The 13,799-nt window shown below is 35.8% G+C and overlaps 1 protein-coding gene across 5 annotated transcripts in view; it reads left to right on the top strand.

The window, feature by feature from the left end:
* XRCC4 (X-ray repair cross complementing 4) overlaps positions 1–13,799 on the top strand; it is a 269,968-nt gene that overhangs the window by 26,423 nt on the left and 229,746 nt on the right. For all 5 annotated transcript variants that reach the window (XM_054488108.2, XM_054488109.2, XM_054488110.2 and 2 more), the window contains exons 2-3: positions 842–990; positions 6,994–7,169. In XM_054488108.2, coding sequence (XP_054344083.1) covers positions 852–990; positions 6,994–7,169 — 315 coding nt within the window. In that variant the 5' untranslated portion in view covers positions 842–851. The remainder of the gene's footprint in view (positions 1–841; positions 991–6,993; positions 7,170–13,799) is intronic.

Consider the following 13,799-nt stretch of genomic DNA (forward strand, 5'->3'; position numbering starts at 1 on the left):
AAAGAATGCAGAAACATTTATTGGCCTCAGGCTGTGATAATCTGATGCAACTCATCTCTATTACAGAGTGCCCGTGTCTCAGTGGATAGGGTGTTTCAGTCACTGAGCCTGGGCATCTCTGTCTTAGCCAAGGCATGACTGGATACTGCCAGCTGTTGGGTTCTGAGATTTTTTTTTTCCCCCATTGAATTATGCTGACTCAACTTTTTCGTTCCACACGGTGTCTCCAGACAGAGACTAAGATACTTGGTCAATTTTGTCCTTTCTAATTACTGTACTATTTCAGTAGTGAGATCAGTTCCAGGTCATTCTCACAAGTTCTTGCAACCATTTCTTTTGTGGTAGAAAAAGAGCCTATTGAATCTGGGGGAAAAGAAGTGGTAAAATTTACTCTGCATATTGTTGAGATGATAATTTTTTGTTTTTTTTTTAGTAGAGATGGGGTTTCACCATGTTGGCCAGACTGGTCTTGAACTCCTGACCTCAGGCAATCTGCCCGTCTTGGCCTCCCAAAGTGCTGGGATTACTGGTGTGAGCCACCATGCCCAGCTGAGATGATAATTTTTATCTTCATTACTTGGACAAATCATTTTCCATTTATGGGCCTCTGCTTTTCTCATCTGTAAAAATTGTGAATTAGTATTGAAGAAAACTATGAATTTACTGAATGTATTATTTACTGAATTTAGTGGTTCAATCTAATGGTTGAACCTATTATACAGTTTTTTTGTTTTGCTTATTTTCTTATTTCCTTGGTGTTTGTGTAGCTGAGAGGCCAGTACAGAAAACGTTATTTGAGTTAGTTTCTTTTAAAAATATTAATTGTGTTCTCCCGTTACAGGTATTAAGAAATGGAGAGAAAAATAAGCAGAATCCATCTTGCTTCTGAACCCAATATAACTCATTTTCTACAAGTATCTTGGGAGAAAACACTGGAATCTGGTTTTGTTATTACACTTACTGATGGTCATTCAGCATGGACTGGGACAGGTAATATTAAAAACAAAGTTTTTAAAAGTAAAATTTAAGTGTGCTATTCTTCAGTCCTCAGGGATACTTTTTCCAATAGATATTGGGTAAAACTGATATTAATTTTACTTGCTATTGCTGTCAAATTTATATACAGGTTTGCAATATTTAATGCCACTTTCTATATTTAATAGTAATAGAAAAACAAACGTGTCATAGAAAATTCTGGTTACCATTTGAATCTTAGTAACTTGGATTTGTTCAGAGTTTTAAAATGATCTCTTTATAGAAAATATAAATAGTGCTTTCTAAATATATCTTTTCTCAGGATGGCAGGGAAGAAGTCTGGGGCAGAGGAAGGAGATTGGTTAGGTAAATGGGTATGTGTTGCCTTGGGGCAATGGGGTAGTGGTGGGTTATTTATTTATTTATTTTCCCCAATGAACATGTATTACATTTGTAACAAAACAGGACCAGAGCCTAAAAATTTGTAATGCAAGGTTCACACCCACATTTAGGATCTTGGCTGTGATTTTAGGAAATAGATTTTTTTTAACTCTTTGGTGATAATATTTTAAAAATGCTAATGACCCTCAAATCGTGTATGGAACATGGTGGATATAAAGTAAAAATATTTAGCCTTATATTTTCCTTGTATACGAAGTTTTAATAGTCTTCTAAAGTATCTTATTGAAATATTTAAAGAACTATTTTTATAATTATGCAAAAGTCTTTTCTAGAGTTACGTTGTGAATAATGTTTTCTGTAAGATAATTTTTACGTGTTAATTTACATACTATTTATATCTTCTATTAACTTTAGAAATATTTCTCTAGAATTTGTTACCATGATTATTATATCATCTTTAAAATGACAATACATTGTAAAATTTTGTTTCTTTCTTGAGCATTATGAATTATGTTATACAACTCAGTCAAATTGAATTTATACTTACAGAGTTTCAAAAAAATTGTCTTTTTTGACACAGAACAGGTAATGTTGATGTAGGGATTCCTGTAAAATAAAGAATTTTCAGGGGTACTATTTGCAGTACTTATTGTGATACCTGTTTAATCTACACATTTCTCTGTAAGAGAAATCAGAAATCAGAAATCAGAAATCAGGTTGGTTGTTGCAGTTCAAGAGTAGAAGATTTGTCAGCTTAGTTTTATGTATGCCAGAGAGATTATATCCAGAAGACAATATTTCTTGTTTTAGGGTGAAGGGTGTATAAGGCTAAAGACAAGGGCAATAGATTAATGCTGGTCATCTGGGTGAGAAGAGCGGTTCTAACAACACAGCTTGGAAGCAAGTCCTAGGGGAAGTGGTTGCTTGTATGTAAGGAATACTGTATTTATAACTTTAGATATTTCTAATTGGCAAATGACATATTCCGTATACTAAGTTATTGTCAGACAGATGACCTTAAGATGTTTCAGGAGCCTTAATTATCAAAGGAAGAGGCTGAATTCTAATCTAGTCCGTAAGCCTCATTCACCAAGATAAAAATCAATGATAATATGTTATTTGAAATTTTTTAATCATTAAGTATTGGGGGGAAAAAGAACACTCCATTAACTCTTATCTCTTAATTTAACGAGAAATGTAAGTTAACCTTACATTTATGGAACATTTCGTTTATATCATACAATTGTGCTGGCATCATTCTTAATAATATTAACATGAATTGTCATTTCACTAGATGGTACTGATCTATACTGAGGGTAAGAGACACATTTGGTTTGTCAACACTCTATGCAATTATCTAGACCAGTACCTACCAAATACATTCTCAATGAATACTTTTTTGATTGAAAGAATGAAAGGATGTCTCAAATATATAAAACTGGTCTGCGAAAAAAGAAAATAAATTGTTCATTTTAGAGTTAGCATGTTTTTGAATGAAAACTCCAGTTTTATATTTACTTATTGTTGACATTTGTCATAACTGCAGTATATTCTACCATTTATTTTTTAGCTAATGGAATTTAGTGTGACAAAAATGTGATATCAAACTTACATATTCTCTGGTGGATTGTTACCATTTTGGCTTCCTGTACCAAATAAACTTGAAAACAGAAAATTTATAGTGCACTATGTGGTCATTTTATTTTCAAAAATATCTAATAATGTTTAAATCTCTCATGTGTTTTATGCCTTCATTCATTTCTGTTTTCTTGTTTACATATCAGGGACAAAATAGGAAATCAAATAATATAACACTGTGCCCATGTTTAGTTAAGGCTTATTCCATAAATGTGATCTGGTACTTTACATGTAGACAATAACATCACTAAGGACATTGAAACAATTAAATAATTGAAACATGGAAATGGATTTCCTTCCTATACCTCATCCTGTTTTTTTTTTGTTCAACATTTTGATTGCTGCAACCTTCAATTTGGACAATTTTTTTTCTCTTTTCATTTGAGTGAAATTAAAAGGATGTAAGTTTCCTTTTAATCTCCCCCACACTAAACTCACTGATTTCCATTAGCAATGTTTTATCTAATGAATGTTTTTGAGGTCCGATTATCTAATTATCATGTGGTCGATCATCACATCAATATTACAGGGGGTTATATCGCAGGGTTAAGTCACAAAGTGGGTTAATGATCGATGACTCTGACTTTCATAAGAATTCTTATTGGCAGTAGGAAACTTATATCACCCATCTCTGGAGTGGTTTGAAGTTTATTAAAGAGTAAATTAAACTTTACTAATTGTTTTATTATCCACTAATTAGATCCACTTATAATTATCTTGAGTGTAAATATTTTTTGACCTATATGGAAATAGTGACAGAACTCAGTGGAAAGAGGATTTTAATAAATCAAGCAGTGAAATGGGTTTATGATGCAATACCAACTAGAATCCTAATGGTGTGATAAGACTGTATGTGTTCTGAGCTCCAGTACAAGCTTAGGATGTGTGCAGGCTTTTGGCTAGTTATATATAGGTATCTGAAGGAAAAAAATCTTCTTTCCTCACTTACGTCTTCATCTACCTATAAACACTGCAAAAGTGATGCTTTTCAGTGTTAAAGTGAGTCTCAGTCTGACTCCTACCAGTCTGAGAATGGTTCCTTGTCTTTTGGTCATGTTGACCTGCTCATGTTTTATGCCTTATTATGTGGTTCAGTTGCATTCTTGCTGAATTTTATTATTTCCATTGCCTTTATTTTTGGTCACTGAAGTTTTAGAGCATCGCGTGCTTACAGCTATACTTTTTCCAGATGTTCTTGGCACAGAATTCAAAACTGGTGACCAGGTTGGTTTTTTAGGTTTGAAGCCCTATGTAGGCAGTCACATTTCCATGTTTACTTTTATAGGAATTTTTCAAGTACGTTTTTGAACAAATACCTGTTTTACATAATTAATTTCCTTTCGTATGTTTTTTTCTCCTTCAAAAATTAAATATTCCATAATAATCAGCACAGTATTTATTAGGAGAGGAAAATAAGAGGATATCTTGGATGATAACTGACAAGATATCTAAAATGTTGTCTAAGATATTAGCACTTGAATTTGAGCTCCATAGGCTAGCATTTTTGGAATGAATGAATGATTACATATTTTCAGACAGGTATCTTTTCATTTTAATGAAATTTAGAATACTTTTAACTAGATGCTTTTTAAATAGATGTTCTCTATTTTCTTTTGTGTTTTCTTCAAGTTTTTCTATGGCTGCATTAAAGATGGCATCTACAAATTTATTTCCTGTTTCTCTGTGAAATAACTGTTCTTCCTAGGTATTGGTGAGTTAAAGTTAGGTAGTTACTTTTTAACATAATGCAAACACAAAATATGAAATTATTCCTTAAATAGGAAGCATTTATCTTCTTTTTTTTTTTAGGAGAGCTGCTAGGGCATTTGAAAGATCAATAGGTTTGATAGTGATAATCATATTAAATGTGTCCGCTTCCAATAGAGAAAATGTGAAAGTGTTTTAGAAGCTGTTAATATATAAATATAAGCTATTTTTATTCTTACCTCCTTTCAAAGGTTGTGTGAAGTATGAGAATCATATTTTATTATCAAAACTTGTTATCAAAAATTGATCATATAAAATATATTGGTACCTTGCAAGACTCCCTTTTTCATTTACTGTCATGGATCTTCCAGACACTCGATAGCATAGAGACCAAAGGTATGAAAATGTGTCTTCCATTTTAGGGATTCTTTAATCATGATTTCCTTATATTCTGTAATATTTTATACTAATGTTGTTTTTCAAAATTATGGATGGAAATAATTTATCCAATGTTTCATGTCTCTGCTTCACCTCAAAATAAAACATCCAGAGAGATATGAGTATTAATCCCAGCTTCACCAGTTACTTACTACATCACCCTAGACCATTACTTGATCTCTGTGAGCCTCAGTTTTCTCTTTTGCAAAATGAAAATAATATCTGTTTTTCAGTTTTATAAGGAATTAAAATAGATAAGTGTAACGCATAAGTATGAAATTATACAACCATATGGGACTTTTATCATTACTGTGATAGCCTAAATTAACACAGGAAACCATCCAACCACACACACATTCCAACAAATACGAGATTGAATCTTGTAATTTTAAAAGCAAACAAATATGCAGACCCATTGCCACTTTTGAGTGGAAGAAAGGGAAAACCTCAGACACCATGTTTGAAGAGCTATTTCAAAACCAAAGTAATTGATGGGAATTAAAGCTTACTTGTAGATTCATGGAATATCTGAACTAGATATACTTCTAGATGACAGTGAGTGTAATGTTTGAGTGAGGTGGAATGTTGAGGCTTCAGACCTCTTAGGGAATTGGAGTTGAGCTCTCAGCATAAAGAAAGGAACCTGGAAAATATATGCTGTTAATAAAATAATCTTTTAAAAAAACTACTACTCTCTGTCCGGAGGATGCAGCATAAAAATAGAACAATCCCTAAGGACTATGAGTGAATAAAAGTCTCAAGAAAAATCAGAATCCTAAACCTGTGTTATGTGTGGATGGGAGGTTTAAAATGGAACACTTTGCCTCAAGTGTAAAAATCAAGGTGAGAAATTAACTTTCAAAACTAGTCCCAAACTGATAAAACTTGTAATGACCCCCAGAAAGGCAAACCAGCAACCTTCATTTAAGACCACTTCTTCCCAGAGCATTGCCACTTTGGCTAGAGGCGAGCTGTATTCAAATGTTACAAAGCATGAAAGGAAAACAAGTAAAACAAGAATTTTTCCACAGATAGAAGAAACATAATTTATACCCCAGGAGCCACACATAAATACAGAAATGAAAGAGATCTTAAAATATGTTTATTTAAATATTTAAAAGAAGGGTAGGATAAGAACAGGATATAATGACAAAGGAATAAAGATAATATCTAGAATTGAAAATATAATTATTGAAACAAAAATCTCAATGATAGATAAAACATCAGCTTTAAAAATACCTAGATAAGAGAATTGGAAACGATCTCTAGTATAGTATGTGTTGCAGAGGAGATACTCAGTACATTTTAGTTTCCTTCCCATTCTTTCCTTATCATCTCCTTTCATCCATATTTTCTGATGTTGGCACATGATATTAGAATAATGAGCTCCACTTTTGCTTTTGTTTTACTCTGCGCATATGAGTGAGAAACACAGTATAGGCTATTGAATCTTTGATGCAAGGAAGAAAGATGTTATAAAATACTGAGCTTATTATTCATTGTAGGAAATTATCTGACTTTGACCTAAGAGCAGTTACACAAAGTGGGAGTTTCTGTGATAATTTACAATGTGTTTCATCTGAGGACAGAGAAAGACTGTCAAGGGTTTAATGTATTTCACATGAGATGTGAGTCTAAATTAATGCATTTCTCAAAAATTGCTAGTTCAGTAAAAAGGAATAATTTGATTTAAAAATGTGTAGTATAGGGATTGATTTTACTTGTTTACGTTTCTGTTACTTGCGATAAATTAGTACTAACAGATAAACTAATATTTTCTCATGTGTAGTCATTTACTTTTCATTTTAAAACTTTTGTTAATATTTCCCATAGTTTCTGAATCAGAGATTTCCCAAGAAGCTGATGACATGGCAATGGAAAAGGGGAAATATGTTGGTGAACTGAGAAAAGCATTGTTGTCAGGAGCAGGACCAGCTGATGTATACACGTTTAATTTTTCTAAAGAGTCTTGTTATTTCTTCTTTGAGAAAAACATGAAAGATGTCTCAGTAAGTAAAACTTTCCAAAATGTTACATAGTAAAATGTCAGAGCACTTATTGAGGAATTATATTTAAATTTAAGTAACTACTATATTATTCCCAGAACACCTCAGAAGCAAAGCTTGAAAAGTACTTGGTTTCCGAATTAGAAGAATACTTCAAAGCTAAAGTCATTAAATATATTAATGAATCATGAAAAATAATTATTGGAAAATGTATTTAGTTTTTAATGCTTGAAAAATTTTAAAGTATTACAGAGTTAATTATACAAAAGAGTAATCTTGAAAAAGGTGAGATCAGAAGTTTTAGGCCATCGTGACAGGTCTTATTGAAATAAGTTTTGTGAAATATTGATTTTAAGAAATAAAATAATATATCTTTGAATATAGAATAATTATGACTTATTTTCTACTTTACTAGAGTATATTTGAAATTTAAAAATACATAGTAAGGATTAAGGATACTTTATATTGTCAGATTTAAAAATATTAAAATAGAAATAACTTGAAGCCTAAGCTTTGCAAACAAGAGTATCTGCTACTTATTCTGCTCAGTTCCTGCACCAATTCAGATCAAGGCAGGTGGTTTATTTATTAAAGTCTTGCACTAATTATTTGTATATTTTACCTAAGTTTAATAGATACTGAATTTGTTTTTTTAACCAGTGGTTTTCAGTCATATATGAGATCTATCATTTCTGAAGGAGAGGGAAGGAAATGTTTGCTACATTAAGTTAACAGACATCTATTGAGAATTTGTTTTAGTGCTCAACTGAGTTTAGGAAATTCTTTTAAAACAACCTTTTAAATTCAGAATAATTAAAGAGATTTCATTAATTAGAGAAACATTTGTAGAAACAAATGGAATCATTATAAATATATATTATCGTGTAGGGAATAATACAGAGAAACTAGCCTTAGTAATTTATATTTAAAATAAACATACTTTTTCTAATTAGCTGCCAATTTATATAAGTTTCAAAATGCTGAATTTCTTAAAATGGTAATTTAAAATAGGTTCAGTAAGAAGGTTGGAACTAGCTACTACAATTTTGTTATTTATCGTAAGTGTTCTTTCCTGTGGCCCAAGCTCAATCAGATGATATTATATGTTACAGAAGTGCAGACTCTTCTAATATTTTGAAGTAGATCATTGCCAAATTGGGATTAATGCCATTTCCCATTCACTAAACATTTGCATGTAACAACTAGCATTATTTTGTGCAGCCATTTTCTAGTTTTTATCTGTTTCACACATATTGATACATAATAAATTCCAAATTAGTGAGGTACATTTTAGAAGGCTGAAAGGCTTTTGAAATTTTTGACATGCTAAAAGATGGGGCTTGGTACAGTTGGCATGTATATTAATCTGTTCTCACACTGCTAATAAAGACATACCAAGGGCTGGGTAATTTGTAACGGAAAAAGATTTAATTGACTCACAGTTCCACATGGCTGGGGAGGCCTCACAGTCATGGTGGAAAGCAAAAGAGGAGCAAAGTCACATCTTACATGGTGGCAGGCAAGAGAACATGTGCAGGGGAACTCCCCTTTATAAAATCATTAGATCTCATGAGACTTATTCACTATCATGAGAACAACACAGGAAAGACCCCTCATTCAGGATTCAGTTACCTCCCACTGGGTCCCTCTCATAACACTTGGAAATTATGAGAACTACAATTGAAGATGAGATTTGGGTGGAGACACAGCCAAACCGTATCATTCCACCCAGCCCCTCCCAAATCTCATGTCCTCACATTTCAAAACCAATCATTCCTTCCCAACAGTCCCCAAGAGTCTTAACTCATTTCAGCATTAACTCAGAAGTCCACAGTCCAAAGTCTCATCTGAGACAAGGCAGGTTCCTTCTACCTATGAGCTTGTAAAATCATAAACAAGTTAGTTACTTCCCAGATACAATGAGAGTACAGGCATTGGGTAAATATATCCATTTCAAATGGGAGAAATTGGCCAAAACAAAGAGGCTACAGGTGCCATGCAAGTTCGAAATCCAATAGGGCAGTCATGAAACCTTAAAGTTCCAAAATGATCTCCTTTGTCTCCATATCTCATATCCAGGTAATGCTAATGCAAGAGGTGGACTCCCACAACCTTGAACAGCTCCACCCTTGTGGCTTTGCAGGGTACAGCTCCCCTCCTGGCTGCTTTCATGGGCTGGCATTGAGTGTCTGTGGCTTTCCCAGGGGCACAGTGCAAGCTGTCGGTGGATCTACCATTCTGGGGTCTGCAGGAAAGTGGCCCTCATCTTATAGCTTCACTAGGCAGTGCCCCAGTGGGGACTCTGCGTAGGGGCTCCAACCCCACATTTCCCTTCTATACTGCCCTAGCAGAGGTTCTTCATGAGGGCCCTGCCCCTGCAGCAAACTTCTGCCTGGACATCCAGACATTTCTTTCTTTTTTTTTTGAGATGGAGTCTCGCTGTGTCACCCAGGTTGGAGTGCAATGGCGTGATCTCCGCTCACTGCAAGCTCTGCCTCCTGGGTTCATGCCGTTCTCCTGCCTCAGCCTCCCAAGTAGCTGGGACTATAGTCGCCCGCCACCATGCCTGGCTAATTTTTTGTATTTTCAGTAGAGACGGGGTTTCACCATGTTAGCCAAGATGGTCTCAATCTCCTGACCTCGTGATCCACCCGCCTCGGCCTCCCAAAGTGCTGGGATTACAGGCATGAGCCACCGCACCCAGCGCAGACATTTGTATACATCATCTGAAATCTAGGCAAAGGTTCCCAAACCTCAATTCTTGGCTTCTGTGCACTCGCAGGCTCAACACCATATGGGAGCTGCCAAGACTTGGGACTTGTACCCTCTGAAGCACGGCCTGATCTGTACCTTTGCCTGTTTAGCGACTGCTGGAGTGACTGGGATGCAGGGAACCAAGTCCCTAGGCTGCATGCTGCAGTGGGGGCCTGGACCTGGCCCAGGAAACCATTTTTACCGCTGAGGCCTCTGGAGCCTATAATGGGAGGGGCGCCTGTGAACATCTCTGACATGCCTCGGAGACGTTTCCCCCATTGTCTTGGTGATTAACATTTGGCTCATTATTACTTATGCAAATTTCTGCAGCAGGCTTGAATTTTTCCCCCAAATATGGGTTTTTCTTTTCTATTGCATCGTCAAGCTGCAAATTTTCCAAACTTTTATGGTCTGCTTCCTGTTGAATGCTTTGCTGCTTAGAAATTTCTTCTGCTAGATACCCTAAGTCATTTCTCTCAAGTTGAAAGTTCCACAGATCTCTGGGGAAGGGGCAAAATGCCCCCAGTCTCTTTGCATAGAAAGAGTGACCTTTAGTTCCCAACAAGTTCCTCATGTCCATCTGAGACCACCTAAGCCTGGACTTTGTTGTCGTATTAGCATTTTGTTCCAAGCCATTCAACAATTCTCTAGGAAATTCCAAACTTTTTCACATCTTCCTGTCTTCTGAGCCCTCAAGTCTCTAGGAAGTTCCAAACTTTCCCACATTTTCCTGTCTTCTTTTGAGCCCTCCAAACTGTTCCAGTCTTTGCCTGTTACCCAGTTCCGAAGTTTCTTTCACATTTTCGGGTACCTTTATAGCAGCACTCCAGTCTACCAGTACCAATTTACTGTATTAGTATGTTCTCACACTGCTAATAAAGACATACCCGAGGCTGGGTAGTTTATAAAGGAAAGAAGTTTAAATGATTCATGGTTCCACATGGCTGGGGAGGCCTCATAATCATGGCAGAAAGAGAAGGAGGAACAAAGTTACGTCTTACATGGTGGCAGGCAAGAGAGCATGTGCAGGGGAGCTCCCCTTTATAAAACCTTTAGATCTCATGAGACTTATTCACTTTCATGAGAACAGCACAGGAAAGACCCACCCCTATGATTTGATTACCTCCCACCATGTTTGTCTTATAACATGTGGGAATTATGGGAGCTACAATTCAAGTTGAGATTTAGGCCAGGTGCAGTGGCTCATGCCTATAATCCCAGCACTTTGGGAGGCTGAGGTGGGTGGATCACCTGAGGTTGGGGAGTTCCAGACCAGCCTGACCAACATGGAGAAACCCCGTCTCTACTAAGAATACAAAATTAGCTGGGCATGGTGGCGCATGCCTGTAATTCCAGCTACTTGGGAGGCTGAGGCAGGTGAATGGCTTGAACCCGGAAGGCGGAGGTTGCGGTGAGCCAAGGTCACGCCATTACACTCCAGCCTGGGCAACAAGTGCGAAACTCTGTCTCAAAAAACAAACAAACAAACAAAAAAACAAGATGAGATTTGGGTGGGGACACAACCAAACCACATCAGCCTGGATGGAGTACTTGCCATGACTGGCAGTACATCAGGTTTTACTCCTTCTATGAAGAAAGAGCTTTAAGTCTTCTTGATTCGTGTCTTCTAGAGTTGGTTTGGCATATATCAATATCAAAGACTCATAATAATCCTGAAAGATTTTTGTTTACCACACTGAAAGTAAACAACTTTATCAGAGCCAGCATCTTGAACTACAGGTACTACCTTTTCAACAAGTGTTCACAAGAAATGGAAGCAGCCTGAAAGATTACCAGCAATACAAAAAGTGTGCTGGTTCCCCAGAGAATGTCTTAAAGCACTACATTGCAGTCTAAATATCTGTCTCCTTATTTATTCATTGTTTTATTTGTTTATGAGAAAGAAAAGAATACTCTCAGCACAGCTTGACAAGGAGGAGTTTATTCATGGCTTGGCTTGAGAGATATTTTGGATATTTAGATGAGGTAAAACTTTCAGTGGATGGATGCAGCTGAGAGATCACAAGTTCATTTGGCCAAGGTGTCATGGGAATCTTCCAGTATTCAGGATGTGCTTCTGCAAACTGATTTCAGAGTGACAATGTCTTGTAAATTCATCTGCTGGCAAAAAAAATCTGCAGACAATGGGAAACATGGTAGACAGAATACTTTTTTAAAGCTAATTTTGCTTGGATGACCTAAAAATTGAGAAGGAGTTTGTAATCCTTTTCTTGATGATACAGACATCTGATTGTTGCCAAAAATGACCTCCTAAACTTAGAAGAAAGGAAAAGAATGAACATAAATTCAACTAAAAAAGTTGTGAATTCTGTTGTTTCTTAATGTAAGGTTGCTCCTCCGTGACAAAGACTTGCTCTCAGATGCATACCTCTGGGAGTCAGGGTTTTAGGCATTTATTACCATCAGTTCAAGAAATTTTGTGTATCCAATTTTGTGTTCGCTGTGCAATTTGAACATTTTGAATATCTAACTTATATAAGAATTGTTTGAAATTTACATTTATAACAAATTTTCTTTTTTTTCTTAAAAGGAAGTAACCACTATTTTAGTATTCAAAAATACCTGATATTTTGAAAATACTGTCTTATGTTTTGTCTGAGTGAAAGAATTACAAATTTCTTTCTCTCTCTCTCTCTTTTTTTTTTTTTTTTTTTTTGAGATGGAGCCTCACTCTGTCACCCAGGCTGGAGTGCAATGGTGCAATCTCAGCTCACTGCAACCCCTGCCTCCCAGGTTCAAGTGATTCTCCTGCCTCAGCCTCCTGAGTAGCTGGGATTACAGGTGCACGTCACTGATTTTTTAACGTCAGCTGATTTTTGTATTTTTAGTAGAGACGGGATTGTGCCATGTGGGCCAGGCTGGTCTCAAACTCCTGACCTTAAGTGATCCGCCTGCCTCGGCCTCCCAAAGTGCTGGGATTATAGGCATGAGCCGCTGCGCCCAGCCAGAATTACCAATTTCTAATGTAGTGAAATATTTAAAATTTTTAACTTGTTTGTCAATCTTTATACTCATGTTTTGGGAGCAGTGGGTCAGTAATTTTCATGAGATTGCTTTTGAGCTTATCCTCCCAAAACTTCCCTTAGGCTTTAATTGGCTTTTCTTTATAGATAACGTAGATCCTTTTATTTTAGCTTCATTCTCATTTGAATAAATGTTGGGTGAACAGCCACACACTAATTTCTTTTCTCCATAGAGTGCGAACCCATGTGACCCTTCCTGCCTTAGCGCTCTTCATTTAACAGTAGATTGTTCTGGTTGAAAGCATACTATAGTGCCAGCATTTGGAACTCCTCATCTCTTCAGCACAAGGACTGTCACTCACACAAGAGATCATTTGTGTGCTTTGGGTCCCTGTTTTCCCTCTACCTTTAACAATTTATCCTGATTTTGCCGTACAGACTTTGTCATGCTAACAATGCATCTTAATGAATAATGTATTCATCTTCCTTTTTTGCTTTCATATCTCACTCTGTTTCTTTAGAAAAATATTCATTTATGAGTCAAAGAAAAACAATTATTTTTGATAAGAATAACCTTGGGCTAGTCATTTAACCTTAATTTCCTCATGATTCTGTTTTTTCATCTGTAAAATTTTTAAGTGATTTCTTAGATTAATTCCAGCTTAGCTAACATATTGTAGAGCTACATATATATATATGTGTGTGTGTGTGTGTGTATATATATATGTATGTATGTATATGTATGTATATATAAACATTTTGGCTATAAGGATATGTCTTTTTAAAACAATTAATTTGATTTTAAGTTCTGGGATACATGTGCAGGATGTGCAGGTTTGTTACATAGGCGTGTGCCATGGTGGTTTGCTGCACTTATCAAGCCATCGCCTAGGTA

This window comes from Pongo pygmaeus, chromosome 4, assembly GCF_028885625.2.
Source record: "Pongo pygmaeus isolate AG05252 chromosome 4, NHGRI_mPonPyg2-v2.0_pri, whole genome shotgun sequence".
Taxonomy (NCBI): Eukaryota; Metazoa; Chordata; class Mammalia; order Primates; family Hominidae; genus Pongo; species Pongo pygmaeus.